This window comes from Tympanuchus pallidicinctus, unplaced genomic scaffold (assembly GCF_026119805.1).
Source record: "Tympanuchus pallidicinctus isolate F22 unplaced genomic scaffold, pur_lepc_1.0 scaffold33, whole genome shotgun sequence".
NCBI lineage: Eukaryota > Metazoa > Chordata > Aves > Galliformes > Phasianidae > Tympanuchus > Tympanuchus pallidicinctus.
The window spans coordinates 196,381-214,144 of NW_026294751.1; the positions used below are offsets into that span (position 1 = coordinate 196,381).

The 17,764-nt window shown below is 50.6% G+C and overlaps 2 protein-coding genes across 3 annotated transcripts; both read right to left on the minus strand.

Annotated features, from left to right (window-relative positions):
• Window positions 1-946: 946 nt before the first annotated feature.
• ELOA (elongin A) lies at window positions 947-12,677 on the minus strand. Of its 2 annotated transcripts, none has more exons than XM_052698692.1 (11): window positions 12,500-12,677; window positions 8,731-8,787; window positions 8,003-8,121; window positions 5,904-7,119; window positions 4,500-4,614; window positions 3,954-4,106; window positions 3,446-3,543; window positions 3,156-3,336; window positions 2,537-2,648; window positions 2,182-2,333; window positions 947-1,635 (listed from the first exon to the last, which is right to left on the minus strand). In XM_052698692.1, exons 1-11 carry the CDS (start codon window positions 12,569-12,571, stop codon window positions 1,574-1,576), a joined length of 2,337 nt encoding a protein of 778 aa, XP_052554652.1. In that variant the 5' UTR covers window positions 12,572-12,677; the 3' UTR covers window positions 947-1,573. The 2 variants fall into 2 exon arrangements, with proteins under 2 accessions (XP_052554652.1, XP_052554651.1); XM_052698691.1 differs by having other exon boundaries at window positions 3,954-4,109.
• A 2,034-nt stretch (window positions 12,678-14,711) lies between these two features.
• Window positions 14,712-17,746, minus strand: RPL11 (ribosomal protein L11). The gene is made up of 6 exons (XM_052698846.1): window positions 17,661-17,746; window positions 17,169-17,319; window positions 16,730-16,836; window positions 16,223-16,354; window positions 15,403-15,513; window positions 14,712-14,785 (listed from the first exon to the last, which is right to left on the minus strand). Exons 1-6 carry the CDS (start codon window positions 17,664-17,666, stop codon window positions 14,756-14,758), a joined length of 537 nt encoding a protein of 178 aa, XP_052554806.1. The 5' UTR covers window positions 17,667-17,746; the 3' UTR covers window positions 14,712-14,755.
• Between the last annotated feature and the right edge of the window lie 18 nt (window positions 17,747-17,764).

A 17,764-nucleotide genomic window follows, 5' to 3' on the forward strand; every position in this document is an offset into this window, starting at 1 on the left:
CACAAGAAAAAACTCAACAGAGGACACTGAGAATGGATTAAAACAGAGCAAAAGGAAGGAAACCAGAAGCAGCAGGGTCGTTCCTAAAGCCACCCAGGGAGGACACTCCCCAGAGAGGAGCCCTGGGCAGCGACCCCCAACCAGCAACCCCTACTGTGATCACCTGCACCTTTTTCACCCAAAGGCCTGGGGCAACGAACACAGCCCAGAGCCTCCCCTCTTCCCCAGCCCCCTGTGCACCACTCCAGCACTGTGCAAGCAGGTCCCACCTGCTTCCAGAGGCTGCAACTCTGCTCGCGCTGCCTCCAGCTGAGGCTGTTCCAAGGCAGATGTACCCCACTGTAAGGCTGCACGAGCCATAGCAGTGCTGCAGCGAGCCCTGGAATCACACCTCACACCCTGGCACCTTGCAACGCAGCCACCAGCTGGCATTCCAGACACTGAATACAGCCGGGAGTTCAGCGCTCCTGCCATGAAGTACGTGCACATTAAAACCAACACATTCCATGATGCAGTTCTTTCAAACAAGCGGTTCCAGATTCTAAGACTAAAATCCTCACTCTTTCTGAAGTTGGGCAGAGAAGAACACACAGGGGAAGGACAAGATTTGAGCACCAGCCTCCAACTGGAAACAAACCTTCCCAGTTCCACACAGAAAACAAGATAAAAATATTCCTTCTTACCATTAAAAGAGGCAAAGCAGTGCCTCAATGATGTCTAAAAACTATTTTTAATTCCAGAGGCAGACAAAGTCCACTCCCTTAAAATGAAAAGGAAAAATACTCCTCGGTGCACAGTAAAACTTCTCCTCAAACCCTTCGTCTTTTTATTCCCAGTAGCCAGCAGAAAACAGCAGCAGCAGAGAAAGAGTCCTCAGTGGCTCCTGGCATCCCTGACCAGCAACATAAGCTTCTGTTCGAGATCTACAGTAACAGCAGAGAAGAGGTCAAGAGCTAAGATTTTATTAAGTTACACGATTAGAGAGCAAAGCCTCAGGACCTGATCTGCTTGCCAATGGACTGTTGAGCAGAAGGGTAACCAGTGCCATCTGTCCCAGAGTCCAGACGGGACTCCGGGCCCAGCAGGTATCAGGCTACAAGGACAGGATCCTTTGAGAAGCATCTCCCATTCGGATAGATTCCTGCCAGTGCAGCCAGGGCCTGCCCTTGTGCTGGGCTGGGAGGGGGGAGACTACTGGAAGCGACATAAATAGTACCAGTGGGGTGAGGGGTGAAGAATTAATTAAAACCATTTCATAATTTATTAAGAGGTTAAATAGTAAATAGTCTCTGGATTTTCTACTCTCAGCAGGTGCCAAGACTTCACATTTTCTCACATCTGGAGATCCTGTACATCTTTCTTTAGAGAGAAGACAAGGCCAGAAACAGGAGGTTAGGGAGAAGGGATGAGAATAAAAGATAAAATACTGTGCTGTCATTTTGTGCAGATCAAAGTCTCTCCCAGCAGCTGCAGCCTCCGCAGAGTTCAAAGGACTTGGGCTGTTTTGGTACCTTCTCCCCCATCAGTGCCACTCCCCCACGAAAGAGAAAAATCCCAGCTCTGTGCTTCCAACCTATCTCCTAGAGAACCTGTTTTTGAAAGCTTTGATAGTCTTTGCCATCATGGGTGCAATTTCTGCAAAACAGGAGGAAAAAAAGAATAAACAAAAATCAACGTTAAAGCAGAGGTTACAGACAAGAAAGCAGGAAGTGATTCAGAGCTGCAGCCCTGGCCAATGAAGGCCTGCAGTGCCCATCTTATTTTCAGGTCACGGACAGAGGAGGGCCCACACATCCTCGGTAAACTCACTGCCTTCTTCTGAAAAGAGCGAGCTTTTCTTTATTACAAGCAGCTGGATGGAACAAAGACAGCACAAGGGAAAGGGCAAGCAGGTGAAGCAAAGAAAGAGTGGAGCACAGCAGCTTTCTTAAATACTGCCAGGACCTCCAGAGAGCCCAAAGCAAACTCCAGGCCCCACATCCCGACCCTGCACCTCCAGATTTTCCTTGTGCTTCTTCTTGTGCAAGAAGTTTGAACTGACTTCACTATCCTCTCCGCAGGGAGAGGACAGCTCTCGACCCTCCCCCACAGCCCGGATTTCTCTTGCAGCAGAAAGTCGATTCATCCATGTGCAAAGGAGAAGCTATAGGAGACCACAGATGCTCTGCAGCTTGTACTTACTCTTCACTGGTGGCTTCCTAGGGTCATAGGATGAGAAGGTGCTGCCTGATGATGGGACAGAATGGGCACTGCTGGTGCTGGGCCCATCATAGGACCGCTCCTCGCTCACGCGAGCATGGCTTTTGCCAGATGTGTAGAGGACTGGTTTTATTCTGAAACAAAGACAGGGCAGGTATTTCAGTAAAGGCATCACAGCAGTTTGATGCAGTTCATCAGACAAATGAGCCACATTTGTTAATACTAACATGTCTTTTATCACACAAAGCCAGCACTAACTAGGATCTCCATTCTTCCCTGTAAGAAAAAAGCCATTACAGCCACAAGTTTCACACAAATGCTACCGAGAAACACTTACTTGGTTCTCTCTGGCACAAGAGCACCTCCAGTTCCAAACTTCTCTTGTCTTCTCCGTACATCCCGAGGGGGCTTCACTGTAGAGTTCACAAAGGCCATTTTGGCCACTCTACCTGTAGGTGGCCAGAGGAAAACAGTGCTTAGATCCAAAAAGAAAGCTTTTGGGTATTTGTCTTATTGCAGCAAGCTCCAGACACATTTCTGCAGTTCATCTGTTGCAAAGCTCAGCAGACAGCCTACTCCCTTTGGTCCGAACCTCCTGCAGTCACAGGGTTGGCTGTGGTAAGACTGACTGATTGGGCCAGTAGTTCTCACTATACTCACCAACGAAAGGACGGATGTTTTATCCCACCCTGATATTCTTAAATCCTAGCATAAAGAAGTCACAAGGGTTGTCTCAGCAGCTATTCTGTCCGTACAATACTGGTCCGCAACACCACGGAAGAGATCTACAGACTGCTAAGCTGTTAAGTGAGTGCTACCACAAAGAACGGAGTTGAGCAACTTTTACATTGCATTGGATTCAAACTAGCCACTCCTAAAGACCTTTCTCACACAGACTCCCCCTAGGCATCCTTCCCAGACCTGTCTGGCTCCTCAGTCATTCAGCCCTTCATTACCTTTAGGTTTGTTAGCATGAGCTGAGCCTATGTTCCGCGCCAGCATGAGCAGCCGCTGCTCTCGAGCGTCGTGAAGTCGGAGGTACATCTCCCGCCAGGACTCAAATTCTTCTGGCTTCTCATTCTTGAAGTCTCTAAGACAGTGATTATGCCATAGTTGATCTGTTTCCTCAATTAGGACCTGAAACAATGTAAGCAGAGGTTGTTCCTGACACCTTCATTTCCTTGTCTCTTAGCACATCTATCCACATCCAGACATCAGCATCCCTTCCCCAGACCCAGGCACTCACGTGATTACATTCCTCAATGCGGTACAGCTGCTCTGGGGTGCATTTCTCCAACACTGGCTCCAGCACTGAGAAAGGGACACCACCCACTTCATAGATTGCTAGAAAGAAGCAAGATGCACAGTATTTATCCTCCTCCTTCCTTGCCAAAGATAGGGCTTGAGACCCTGAAAAAACAGCAATGCTGCATGCTGCTGCATAATTCATGGGGAAGGAAAAAGGAACTAGGGTGCAGTACTTCCAGCGAGTCATTAGGCACCAACAGCTCCAAGATAAAAAGTTCCTGTGCAGAGCTCTGTTTACCAGTATTTCCAGTACTTTAATCATTCCTTACAACGTGCTGCACTACTGACTCCTGCAGCACCAGAGCTTTCAGGGAGATCTCTCCCCTGTTACACAGCTTGCCTAGTGACTGAGATACAGAAAAAGAATTGACCAGGACTTCAGTGGGGACAGAGTTACATAAATCTACACGGCAATACAACTGACACAGACCTGGAAAACTACTTACAGTCAATGTTGTTACTAAGGACTCTGATACACTGCTCATGCAAAGTCATCATCTTTGGGAGGTAGGCAGTTTTAGAGCCTGAATACACTTGCATCTTCGAATTCAACCGGCGACCTATAAATCCTGCCTCGCTCTCTTCAACTGGTGAGGACACTGCTGTGGAAAGCAAGACTTGGAGTAAGAAGGAAACAGAGAAACCAAGAGATCACCCTGACAAATGGCATGGGAGACACAAGCCAGAATTTCCCGAAGAAGCCCAGAGAACCACAGTCCGCTCCAGGAGACTTGCAAAATGCCACCCAATTCAGGAAGGGCAATTCCAGAGCTCAAGCTCAGGAAGGGTCAGCAAAGGATCTTCCTCATTTCAGTTAGAGCACATGGGGGGGACATAAAAAACAAACCCCTTTTTCTGAAAGGCTCCAGACATCAAGGCAGGACACAAGATCCCAGCGTAAAGAGAGCAGAACCCAGCCTGCATGCATTCCTGCCACCTCCTGCTACCAGTGTCTGTAGCCCATTACAAACCCCTTTTCCTGCCCAACGTACCTTTCCTTTTTGTCTGGGAGCAGGTAATGGACTCAATGGAGGGAAGAGGGCGGTAGTTGGCCTGGATTGGGGGCAGTGGGATGTCTGGTAAGGTTGGCACCACATCTATCAGCATCTGGAAGGAAAGGATGTATATGCAACAAGCTGAGAACGTTACATCCTGCCAATGTACAAACAGCACCGAATTGCTTTTTGTTTGGCACTGCCAATAAGCCACAATGATGATCAGCTTGCACCAGGAAATAGGAGGAAGCTACACTTCGGCCACGTTGCCATGACTATCTAAGCTGCCAAATACACAGAAACCAAAATTCGGGATCCAAATTACTCAGCACCCCCTAATAAGAGACATCTATGTCTTTAGCCCATTAAGTTCACTAGTAAAGGGCTCTGTTGAGAACCCAGATCAGATTAACAATGCAAAGAACTGAAGGAAAAAACAGCACAGAAAAGGAGACAGAAACACCTCCTTGACCTCAAACACTTCCTAATCTGTGATGTCTCCTTTTGTCTTTCCGCACTCCTGCAAAAGATTCAGCTGTGATGGAACAGAGGGGAACATCAAACTGGGGGAAAGTCTTAAACTGCTATAAGAAACATCAGAATGAATGGCAAGGTAGGATTGTAAAATGCTGTTAGGATTATAAGAGCACTGGTTGAGGAGAAGCGTTTCAAAGTCAAGTAAAAAGAAAGTAGCAATGGCTTTTACACAGTACTCCCTACTTACATAGGCAACTGGCATCTGTGAGGCAATGAATACATACAGAAACATAACTTTTTTTCCAAGCTTTCACAAAGGAAGTTCAGGCTTCTAGAATAAGCTGCACTGTAGCACCAATTCTCCCATCTCTCCCCGATTCCTGGGGCCCAAGACATCCAGTTAATAAAACTACAGTATTGACAAAGAAAAAAAGTTATCTATTGAGATCAGAATTGAGCAAAAGACTTGGGAACCTCTCTAGGAGGCAGAGATGCCATTGCATATTAGGCAAAGTTCTAAGTTTATTCATAACTAGAGACATTGTTAAAGAAGTGTTTCACACTTAGGTTTTCTTATGAGTATTTGCCTGAAAGTAGTCTCTCTTACTTCCCCTGTTTTTGAAACAGTTGAACTCTGGCTATTGAATTTCCTTTTCCCTCCCCTCCACTCACAGCTCCAGCAGAGTTCCACCCCAGCAGCACACACGGGTGCCTGTGGGGCTGTCCTGCAGCAGGTGGGTGAGACACAGCACATCCCAGCAGGAGCCTGGGGTCACCGACTGCACCGATGACACACCTCGAGCACAGCCTGATTCGGGGCAGCCCAGCACACACCAGGGAAAGCCAGAAAGCCCCGGATAGCAGAGGACTAAGGGCAGCTGATCCCAACTTCTTTGAAGGATCTGAAAGCGAGCAAAACCTTACCCTGTTTGGTTTAGGAGGCTCTGCTTGTTTCTTCTCTGCTTTTTTCTCATTTGTCCGCTTGTGGCTTGGGCTCTTGTGACTCGAGCTGGAGCTCTTGGTGCTGGCTTTGGATCCATTCTGTTTGCTGTGCCCTTGATCTTTCTCCCCAGCTGACATAGAGGGTTTGGCCACTTTCTTTTTCTTTTTCTGGGGCTGGTCATAGCTGAGGTATGACTCAAAAGACATAGTAGGTTGCTCAAACTCATCCTCCACTTCCCCGTCCCCAAAACTCGAGGACAAGTCAGTAGATTTTTTGTCCAACTCAGAGGCTTTGTGCTTCCCCTCAGATGTTTTTAAGCTCCCAGAAGTCCCCTTTTCCTTAATCCTATTTGAGGAGTCACTCTCACCTTTGTGTTTCTCCCGCTCTGTGTTAGAAGTCTCCAGGCTTGGCTTGGACTTCCCCACTTTGCTTTTTTCAGAGTTCTGATGTTTTCGCTTCTTAGTGTGGTTGTCCACAGGCTCTTCCAAGCGTGGCTGCACGTGCAGCTTCTCTTTTCTGGAAGAGCTATTTTCTCGGTTTTTCTCCTTCTTAGTGCCATCTGACATCCTGTGCTTTTCCTTGCTGCCCCCTACCACAGGGCTTTCTCGGAGATGCTCTTTAAAAGAGGTCTTGTGCAATTTGTCAGGACTGAAGGCAGAGGTTTTGTTCTCCCCTCGGCCATCAGATCGCTGCTTCTCCTTGTGAGAAGACTTGTGCTCTTTGCTTCCACTCGCATTCCCTTTGTCATGGAGATCACCAGGGTTCCTCTCCCAGCTTTCCCCCAGCTTCTCCTGAAAGCCATGGCCCTTACTGGCTTTATGATGAAACACTGTTGGTTCTTCCTGCTCGTCAGAGGCATAAGGGTCTGTGTACGTATCCTGAGGGCTCTCACTTGGCTCAGGTGACACAGCTTGTCCATAGTCCGAGTACTCCTGATCTGAAGAGAGCACTGGGGAAGATCTGTCCCATCTCTTATCCTCTTGGCTGCTACAACCATAAGCCTCATTAGATTTCTCAGGCCCTAAATACCTTTTGGATTTCTTTTCTCTATGATCTGGGCTGTAGAGCTGGCTGCAGGAAGGCTGGAAAGGCTCTGAGTAGTCCTGGTCTTGTTCCTCATCCTCCTGGGGAGAAGGTGCTTGTCTTTTCCTTGAGCTGCTCCTCTCATAGTCACAGTCTTCAGAATCCAGATTATTTCTAAAAGGACGAGAAAACAAATTACTTAGACTGAAACTTCCCAGTATGAATGGAGTCACTCCCCGTGGGCAATATGGATGGGAATCTCTTACAGAGGACTAAAATTGCATTTGGAAGCTTTGTGGCAAGAATACCAAAACTCTCCCTAGCACAGCAACATTCAGGGATTTAGGAACCACATTTCTTTCATAGGAATTAAGCATTTTTATAAGGACTAAAAACTTCACAGTTCACTGGGCAAGTGGAGGCAAAGGTGTACAGAGATGTCTCTGTGTCATATGCTCCTGGCTGCATGGTGTGTAAGGAAACAGGAGCTCCCAGTTCACTCATTAAAGCAGCAGGGACACCACTGCCATCAAGGTTATCACGAGTACCTGAATCTTTATCATCCAGATCTACATCCCGATCTTGCTGGAATCAGCACATGGCCACATAGTGCCAGCATTAGCTTCAGTTTCTGTGGCATCTGTACACACAGAAATCTTCTTTCAAAGCAAGCCACTTCCTTTACTTGGGCCTAAAACTTCCTCTCTTTGGCATCATGAGTGGGAAGCGAACTGATTACATCTCTTGCTTCATTAGAAGCCCTTTCTTGGCTGCTACTGATAATCTTTTCATCAAACTGCAGTTTCTTGGAGGTTGGTCCCTGCCTTCATTCTGAACTGCAGCCGTCAGCAACTCAACACTGTGGTGAGGACAGGGAGGAAGTTTGTTCCAAAACAAGGCAGACGCCCCACAGAGCACACTGTGTTACAAGTTTTTCCAGAGCCTTCACTTGTTTCCATGATCAGAGTAGTTTGTAATCTGCACTGCAAAAACTTAAAAAAAAAAAAAAAAAAAAAAAAAAAAAGCAACTTTTCCATAACTGAGCAGGTTTACTCACCTATCTGCCTCCTGGGAGACCGGCACCAGCTTCTTCCACCTGGCAACAAGGTTCTTGGCAAAGTCTCCCACCAGCTCATGCTTCCGTAAGCTGTTCACTGTCTTTCCAACGCCTGTCTCCTTCAGGAGAAAGAAAAGATAAAAACTAATCTCAGCAAAGCAGAAAGCACTCACAGCCCCACAGAGCTTCCTGCAAAGTTAGCCTGCTACCTACGAGTTCTAGGTCAAAGTGAGCCTCCTTAATCTAACAGCAAACCACACGTAGCGCACTGTGTGTCCAGCAGACACTCTATAGCTTGCTACAGCACTGTAAATTAGTGAAGACGTAACTCTGTTTTAAGTCAAAAGTTACTTAATTGGCTTAATAAACCAAGGTATTATTTACCATAACTGCTTGAAGACAGAAGTTGGTCACTAATAGTTCCAAAGATTTGCAGCTCCTAATGCGATGCTGCTTCAGTCACCATTAGGAACTGTTCCGACTCGCAAATCCTGAGCAACCGTTAATCTTGGGAAGAGCTGAGCACCACCACCTGTCCTGCTTCACACCCAGAGGAAGGGCTGAGATCCTCTCTCTAATTCTAGAGTTTCATCCCAGCCACATCTATGACTTCACATTGGAGCAGCTGGTTCAGACAGCATATTCTGCTCCAGAAAGCAGCATTTTTCTAGCAGATAGATTGTGTAGCTTGACAGACTTGAAAGCACAAGAGATTTCACAGCTCTTACCACAAGAATGTCAACTGTGATGGGCAGCTCAGACAGCTTCTTCAGACTCTTCAGCAGCTGCAGAGGCAAGGAGGACAGCATTCAGACTTGTCAGACCGAAACGCACTATGATTAGAAAGGGAAGCTCTGCAAAAGCTAGTTAGAAAGATCCAGGTGGCAGACAGCTGTTACCTTGCTCCACATCAAGCCCCTAAGAAGCCAAACTTGAGGGCCAGCTGCAAAGAAGTTACTGCCACTTGGCCAATGAGGGCCACCTGAAAAATCTTAAACTTACTAAAGTACAAATTCTTTCTTTACAGAGAACTGCAACTTAACTTTGCCTTACAGTATTAGTAGCAAAGCCATTACACAGCCCTGAGGCACAAGAAGCTGAAGGAAAGACTTAGAAACTTGTAACTCTCAGAAGTGGCCCTGAGAAGTGCATCCCTTTGCAAGGGAGAGAAAATTAAATAAAGGAGATAACTTCATCAGGTTCTGCAAACCAGACACCGAAGAAAGCCTTTCAGATGTTCCTGAGGATGCACAGAATCCTCATCTCCCTGCAGAACCTCCCCGGGCCAGTTTGCAGACAGCCTCTCCCCTCTCAGACACCACTTGAAAAACCAACCAATGCCTCCAGAACTGCTGCCTCCAGCCCCACTCTCTTCATGCCTTTCCCCAAACCCACTCACTGACTGTGGGGCTGGGCAGCGTGGGCATAAATGGAGCAGTACTGGTGCTTGGGCATCACCTCACTGCGATGCACAGAGGCTTTTTAGCAACAGCACAGACCTAATAGCACCACCACTTCTTGTATTATCTCCCACAGCTACAGCCAGAGCAAAATTGTCAGCATTCCCATTATTGTGGCACCTCTACGACCATCTTTGTACATACGCCATACAAAGGGCTGCCTCGATCCAGAACATCTCCTTAAAGCATTGTGCTCGTGCTGAAATCAGTACCGTCAACCTAAGCAGCTCCCATCACCCTGCTTACACCACACAAGAACCCAGAGGTTCAGGAAGCTCTGCTCTTTTTGAAGGAAATAAATTCTTTTTGCGTATTTGAAGAACCAACAGAGAAAAGAGCCCACCTCACTTAAGCACAATGACATTATGGATCCTATTCACCACAAACCACTGCCCCACTGGTCATATGTAGGACTTCATTACTATGAGCAAAGGATTAGGTCTTCTCCTTGTTCTGGAAGAGTTATACATTCCAATATCAGCATCATGGCATTTTTCAGCACTCAAGTTAGGGTGCCAAGGAGGATGCAGCAGTTCCAGATCTGCTCTTGTATATCCAAGCAGCAATTCCACTCCGTGCCTGCAGCTACGGGCTCAGAGGCCCTGGTGCAGATAACACAGTCCTCCACCTTCCTCAAGGACCAGAAAAGCAGAAACCCATTGAGCCAGGAATCCCACTGTCCCTTCAGCACTCCAGGGCCACCAGTTCTTCACCAGCACTGCTGCTGAACAGACTCACTTGCAGGTGGGGACACGGAACCAGCAGAGGCTCTGTGGCCACAATCCAGCTCAGTGCAGCAATGCTAATGGTGAGGACAGAGCCCTCCCAGCCAGGATCCCTTCAGCAACACAGCAGTTTGGACTGATGCACAAAGAGCTTGCTGGAAGGGAGCGGGCACGGCATCCAAATGCCGGATCCTGCACTTTGGCCACAACAACGCTGGGCAATGCTACAGGCTTGGGGCAGAGTGGCTGAAAGACGGTGTAGAGGAAATGGACCCGGGGTGTTGATTGATGCTCGGCTGAACACAAGCCAGCAGTGTGCCTGAGTGGCCAAGAAGGCCAATGGGATCCTGGCTTGCATCAGAAACAGTGTTGCCGGCAGGAACAGGGAAGTCACTGTTCCCCTGTACTCAGCTCTGGTGAGGCTGCACTTCGAGTGCTGTGTTCAGTTTTGGGCCCCTCACTGTAAGAAAGACATCGAGGCCCTGGAGCGGGTTGAAAGAAGGGCACCAAAGCTGGGGAAGGGCCTGGAGCACAGGGCTGATGAGGAGAGGCTGAAGGAGCTGGGAATGTTCAGTCTGGAGAAGAGGAGCTCAGGGGAGACCTCACTGCTCTCTATAACTACCTGAAGGGAGGTTGTAGTGAGCTTGGCTTTGGCCTCTTCTCTCGTGTAACTGGTGATAGGACTGGAGGGAATGGTTTCAAGCTGCACCAGGGGAGATTTAGGCTGGATGTCAGGAAATACTGCTTATCTGAAAGAGTGGTCAGGCACTGCAATGGGCTGCCCAGGAAGGCGGTGGAGTCACCGACCCTGGAGGTGTACGAGGAACGTTTGGATTTTTTGTTGAGGGATGTGGTTTAGTGAGAACTATTGGTGATAACTGGATGGCTGGACGGGATGATCTTGAAGGTCTTTTCCAACCTTGGTGTTTCTGTGATTACTGTGATGAAAGGAGAGGAAGGTGGACCTTGTGCTGGATAGAAGAGAGTAGAACAGGGTGATATTGAAACAAAGCACCTCTCTAAGCTGATCACCTTCTTAGAGAGTTTGCTTCATATTAATAAAAATGGCAGTGTGAGAGTACATGCCAAGGGAAAACTCCTCCTATTATCCTCAAGGCCACCCTGGCTATATTCTAGCTTCACTCCACTGCAGTATCTCCAACAACACTTTTATTATCGGGGTTGTGACGAGTGCAGCTCTGTGGCTCTGTCTTTCTGACACAGTAAAGCTGTGCCTGCAACTGAATTGTGATAGAAACAGCAGAAGCCTCTACAAGACAAGGGAACAGCACAGCTGACATCACAAGAAAGGCAAACATCTCCCTGGATGCTGTTGAAAAGGTACCAGAAAGCAGTAAGTACAGGTTACAGGTCCTTTCTCCTGAGGAGCTGGAAAGGATTAACAATACAACTGCAGCCAGTAGCAGCTAGCTAACGCTTAACATCTCTCTTCCCCTTGCACTGGAGCAGCACAGAAAGGAATGAGTTCACATTGCAGTGCTACAGGAGACAGCAGCCCGCAGAGTGCTGACTGATGCCTCGCAGGGCCCAAGCAGCAAACAGGCAGCTCTTGCTGCACAATTACAGCGGGGTCAGGAACCAGGAGCTGACACTGCTCACACAGCCATCTCACAATCCAGGCACACAGAGCTCAGCCTCCCCAGCTCCATCTCAGTATGCAGGGCTCTGGCAGTTCCACTCCGCTCTGGTGTTGGCTGAGGTGGAGGGAGAGAGGAAGGGGGGTGAGAAAGGGACTGGCAGCCCCAAACTGAGCCAGACAAGAGGCAGAGCTCCCCGTGCTCAGCCTAGAGGGTTGGGCACTCCGTGGGTGCGTGCTGCTGCCGTCCTCACGCTGAACGAAAGGAAACGTGACCCAAACACCTACAAGAACACTCCTAACAGATGCTGCCCGGCAAAACGCCACGTCCCAAGGAAGGGGAGAGCAGCACGTGCTGGGAGCACGCCAACCCCCGAGCACCGCTCCACGTCCCAATTCCCGATGAAGAAAGCGGCTCAGGGGCCCCGAGCACAGCGGCTGTCAGCGGCCCCGAGCAGTGCCGGGACGGGCCGAGACTTCGGGCACTGCCACCGCGCCACAGGCCCAGCTCCGCACCGAGCAGCGGCGGCACGGCCGGGACGGCCCCGTACGGAGCAGCACCAAGCCGCCGCGGACAGCCCGACAGGGCGCGGCCCGAGCGACAGTCGGGACACCGAGCTCCGCCGCCCCGGGCAGGCCCTGACCCCGCACCTCCTGCCCCTCACGGCCGCACCGGCCCCGTCCCTTCCCCAGCACCCCGCCGAACCCCGGTCACCTTCTTGGGATCCGCGCTGCCCGCGAGCCGAGCCTGCAGCCGGCCCACAACTTCCAGTACCGACTCCGCCATTTTTATTACTGGACGGGCCGCGGCGGCGGAAGCGGCTTCACCTCTCACTCGCCACACGGCGCTTCCCGGCCACCGCCGCCGCCATCTTGGTTGCGGGCAGGAAGCGGAAGCTGCGTGAAGCTACCCCCTTCGTAGGCGGCCACGGCAAGTGAGGGCAGAGCCCGATGGGTGCCATCTTGGGGCCTGGCGTGGAGCTGGCGGGTGCGCCATCTTGAGTGCTGGCAGAGCGCTCCTGAGGGGCAGCGGGGCTCTCGAGAGCAGCGGTCAGCTCGGAGCTCGCGTCAGCTCGGGCCGAGCGCCGGGTCCCAACGCTGAACCGCAGCTGGCGGGAGTGCCAGCGGCGCACGAGGCCGCGGCCAAAGGCCGCCCGGGGAGCCCCTCAGCCCCTCCGCTCGCTCACGTGCAGCGCTGCTTTGTGCCCCCGGTGCCTGCTGGGCGCCAGGGGGCAGCTGGGCCTCGGGCCGCTCCCTAAGGCCGCTCTCTTGGCAGCGGTCGGGCTGACTCGCGGCGACTGCCCGGAGCTGGCTGCGCCGAAGCCTCGGCCGGGGCAGCGGTCCCTGAACGCAGCCCTTCCCGTGCTGCTGGGATGCGGCAGGTTGGCCGAGCTCGGAGCCCGCTGGAAGCGCAGAACTGATGACGGCAAAGCGAGGGGCAGTTGGGGATCGGGGCGTTGCGTGGGGAAGGGTGCGGACAAAGACTGCGCACCCGCAGAGCCCCGCGCTGCGTTGCTTCCCTCGGACCGACCGCTCGGAAGTCACGGCAAGAGCAGGGCCGGCCTGCGGGCGAGCCACGGCCAGGCCGGAGTTTGTGTGGGGCACAGAGCCGCTGAACAGCACCGAACGTGGCACGGGGAGACACTGCAGTGGTGCTTTTTTTTAAATGGTGGGTTTTAATTATTGGCAGCAGAGCAGCAGCCGGAGTTCAGTGCCCAGGTGGTTTCCCAGCTTGGTGTTTGCTGTGACTTGTACCCTCCTCACATGTGAGCTGGGATCATTGGCAGCTAAAGGAGATTGATTAGATACTAAATAAGCTGGGTGCAATTTCCTACATGCACAGCATCACCCGGGATAGCTGCTACTTTGCTGTTAGATCAATAACACGCTACTGCCTTTTAAGAGTAGTCTGAATAACTAGAAAAAAAGCCCAGCTTTTCTACACTGTCTGAGTTCTCTCTAATCTCTTCATGCCACTCCAGCCCCCTAGATTAGTACAGCAGACAGGATTAACCTGTGAAAAACGCCCCTTATCACTGAAGTGGTATTCCAATCAGAAGCAGCAATTATATCCCATTTTATATTAACTGCATGTGGCAGTTAAAGATGGCTCTGCTTTCCTTCAACCAGACGCTGGAATAACACAAACATGTGCTTTCCCTCAGCCTGTCAAAGGTGCCTAAAGTGTTTCGCAGTATCTCACGGCACTGAGATGAGCTGAAACCCAAAACCTCTCATGGCTGCACAGCATGAAGCATTAGATCCAATTAGGTAACTCCTGTCTTACCACAGAGCAGCTTTCTTTTCTCCCTTGACAGAGGCACTGGTGCCAGGACAGAAGGGTCAGCACGATGCTGACTTACAAAAACTCTTCTGGGACAAGATGGGTTACATCTCAAGTTCCTGGTGCTGCTGACAAAGCTCACCCTTCCCTTTACACAATAAAATAAATAAAAGGAGACATAGCTACTATCCCCAGACACCTGCTACAGGAGGTGCCCAAAGTGCTTTGAACTGGAGTAGCTCTGCCAGGCACTGCAATACCAGGGATAGTTCAAGTGCCTGGGACTTTTCTCCCGAATCCCAACAGCTTCTTTGAAAAGCCAGTAGATCCCTCGGCTGTCAGCAGCCAGGAGATTGGGTCTGGTTTCTGGAACTGAGACAGCAAGGCCTGGGCTGACAGATCTACTCTTCCTCCCCAGGGATGACTCACACTTCAACAGCTGGCTGCACCTGGGCAGCAGGCAGCACCAAAGGACACACTGCAGCCTGAGCACCTGCAATGGGCTTCACTGCTGGAGGGTGCAAAGCCAAGGGTGCACTGGCATCTGCTGAGTGCTGTCCCCGTCTTTCTGCTGCCTTTTCGGTGCAGAGTTCCAGCAGCTGCACAGGTCAGGAGGAACTCCCATAAAATTCACTACAGAAGCTGGGGTTAAAAAAGTTTTATTTGCTTTTTGGTAACAGGAACTGCTTATTTGCCAGGAAGGATGATGCCATCATACTGCGAGAAAACCAGAAAGAACTAAGTGAGAAAACAGTCAGGTAAAGGTACAGCGCTGCCGTGGAAAAACTGATGACCACATTCATTCCAAGCCAGACAGGCAACAATGACATTAAACACCACTGAGCTAACTGCCTTTCCACCTTATGCCACGTGGCTTATTTCCATGGTGGAGGTAAGAAGCATTGCAGGTAAGCACTAAGATCCACAAACCAGCCAAGCAAAACAAGAAGGCCAACCCTTCACATGTTGATCTGCCTAGAATACACTCACATCCCTTTCACAGCCCTGTTATTCGACCCCAAAAGTGAAGTACACCGGTTACCAGAACTAGGAAAACGCCAGAGAAAAAGCCACTCAGCAGCAGCAGGCTGGAGCTTCCCCTGCACTAGAGATGACCAGCGCAGTTCATACAAGAGCTGACACTTGTAGGTAGCCTACACGAGCTGCTGCAGCTCAAATAGTTTATACTGCTCCAGAAAAACACACAGTGCTTTGAGCAGAGATCTCTTGCCCAGTTGCTCCATTCCTCCCATAAGGAATATCAAACCAGCCATGTATTTTGCTGACACTTGCTAGGAATCTTGCAGGGTAAAAAAAATGAAGTTGGACTTTACCTTTTGCTGAAACCAGCGCATGGCTTCTTCCTTTCCAATTCTGTGCTTGGCTCCAATGTTGCCAGTCCTGCGCTTCTTATCAGCGATGCTGAAACCAGGTCTGCCCAGCACCTGCCAGGAGAGGACAGCAATCGCACCGCCTGATTCTGGTCTTAAAATAAACCTTTTCTTAAGAAGGAACAATCTAGAACTTCCGGGTCAGCAACATCTCATTATGTGAAGTATTATCATTATTATGGTCAGGACTTAGAGCGTTATCTTAAGCAGTCTTGATGCAACTGAAATCCAGGTAACTGAACAGGCAGGTAAACTGTCAGGACAGCTCTTGGGCCAAGCAACTTACCGCATACACAGAGAAACCAAAGCGAACAGGCAAGATGCACTGTTGCATAGCCAGAGGCCTCAGCTCTCAAGAAAAGATACTGAGCAGAATGGGTTACGTGTGTGGAACAGCTTCCCTCTGCTTCAGAGAGAACAAGTCAAATATGCCGACCACCACCTTCTCATGACCCACCATCCCCTCAAACTGGAGAACCAGTCCACGTTTGCGTCCTCACCCCTGAAGTCCCTCACACTTCTGCCTCCTCCTTCCCAGCAGACTGACCCAAATCCAGGGGTTTCTCTCAATATCATCCCAGGAATACCACTAACAGCAACAGTGTTTCTGAAAACGCCTTAAATCAGGGGCCTTACAGCAGCCCTGTGAACCTCAGCTTAGACTTGGATTCTGATGGCATCTTTCCACCTTTCAGCAGTTGCCAGACTCCTTCTCCAGCTTTCACACAAACCCAATGAGTGCAAGGCAGCAGAGAATACTCACCACATAGAAGTCCAAGCCATAGATGCCAATGCTGGGGTCATACTTGATCCCTAAATCAATGTGCTCCTGGATTCCAAAGCCAAAGTTCCCAGTATCTGAGAAGTTGTTTTTTCTCAGCTCATATTCTCGCACCTGAAACACGTATTGTCAGTCACTACCTCATAATCAACCACAAAGGGAAGTCCTACATGTTCTACTAAATGCCTTTTTACATGACGGTAAGCTTTTAAGATTTCAATCCCACAGCTTGCTTGGGAATAACCAAGTTAAAAACCCAGAAGACAGCAGCAGCTGTATTGACGACCTCTTAAACCTCTTAAACACCAAGGAAAAGAACACAATCACAGTTCGTGTACCACGGATGCTAATCCAACCCTCTGCACCAACGACTGTAACTAGACCAGATGCAACATTTCTCAAAGCTTTTCATCATCTTTCCAGCTGATAACAGTTCAAGTTTTGTTTGTTTTTCCACAGACAAAGGATTCAGACAAGCCCCATTCTCACCTTCAACCCCTTCTCCAGAATCTCCTCTGCTTTGGCCCCACGAACTGTGCAATGAACAGCAATCTTCTCATTTCTTCTGATTCCAAAGGACCTTACAGTGTATCGAGCTGTAAGCAATAAGAGTGACACTCAAGGGGCCATTCAAAGAACTCAGAGCTTGCTCAAGACCAAAGAAGTTACTTAAGAGGAAATAAAAAGAGCCAAGACAATTTCACATTCCCTCCCTGGACACAAGGACACAAATACAGCAGCAGAGACCAAAGACTGCCAGCACTGAGCATTTAAGGCCCATTCAACGCACACGCCAAGGCCTTTATGTGCGTAACTGCATATTCCTCCACATTGGCTCTACTGAGGAACCTCTTCCCACAGCCACACCACCACCGAGGTGCTCAGGAAGACGGGACAGCAGCCTGCAGCGCCGGCAAGGCCACCTCACCTTTGGAGAAGACGGGAGTCTGCCCCGTGAGCTGCTCCAGGACCTTGGCCGCTCGGGTGAGCCTATCCCCGCTCTCCCCAACGCAGATGTTAAGGCACAGCTTGCGGATGCGGAGCTCTCGCATGGGGTTCTCTTTTTCACCCTGGTCTTGCTGCGGAGAAACGCCGGGAGGAATGAGCACGGCTCGCAGGGGAACGGCGCACGGCTCGGCGGCCAGACGCCGCTGCACCGGGCGGGCAGCAACGGGAGCAGCCCGCCAGAGCCCCGCGCCGCAGTCCCAACCCGGCACCGCGCAGGTCGCGGCCTGTCACGACAGCCGCAGCCTCGGGGCGGCCCGCAGTCTCCCCGCCGCCCGTGCCGCCCTACAGCCGCCCGTCAACCACCCCCTCTCCCTCCCGCATGGGCTGCCGCTCAGCCGAGCCCCGCCGCCGGGCGGATGGCAGCGGATAGAGACGAAACGGCCCAACCCGGCCCACGGGTGCCTGCGCTCACCGCCATGATGGGGGCGGGGAAAAGAGCGCCACTACGCCGCGCGGGGCCTTATGGGGCGGCTCGGGAGGGCGCGGCGCGGCTGTGGGCGCCCCCTGGCGGTCAGA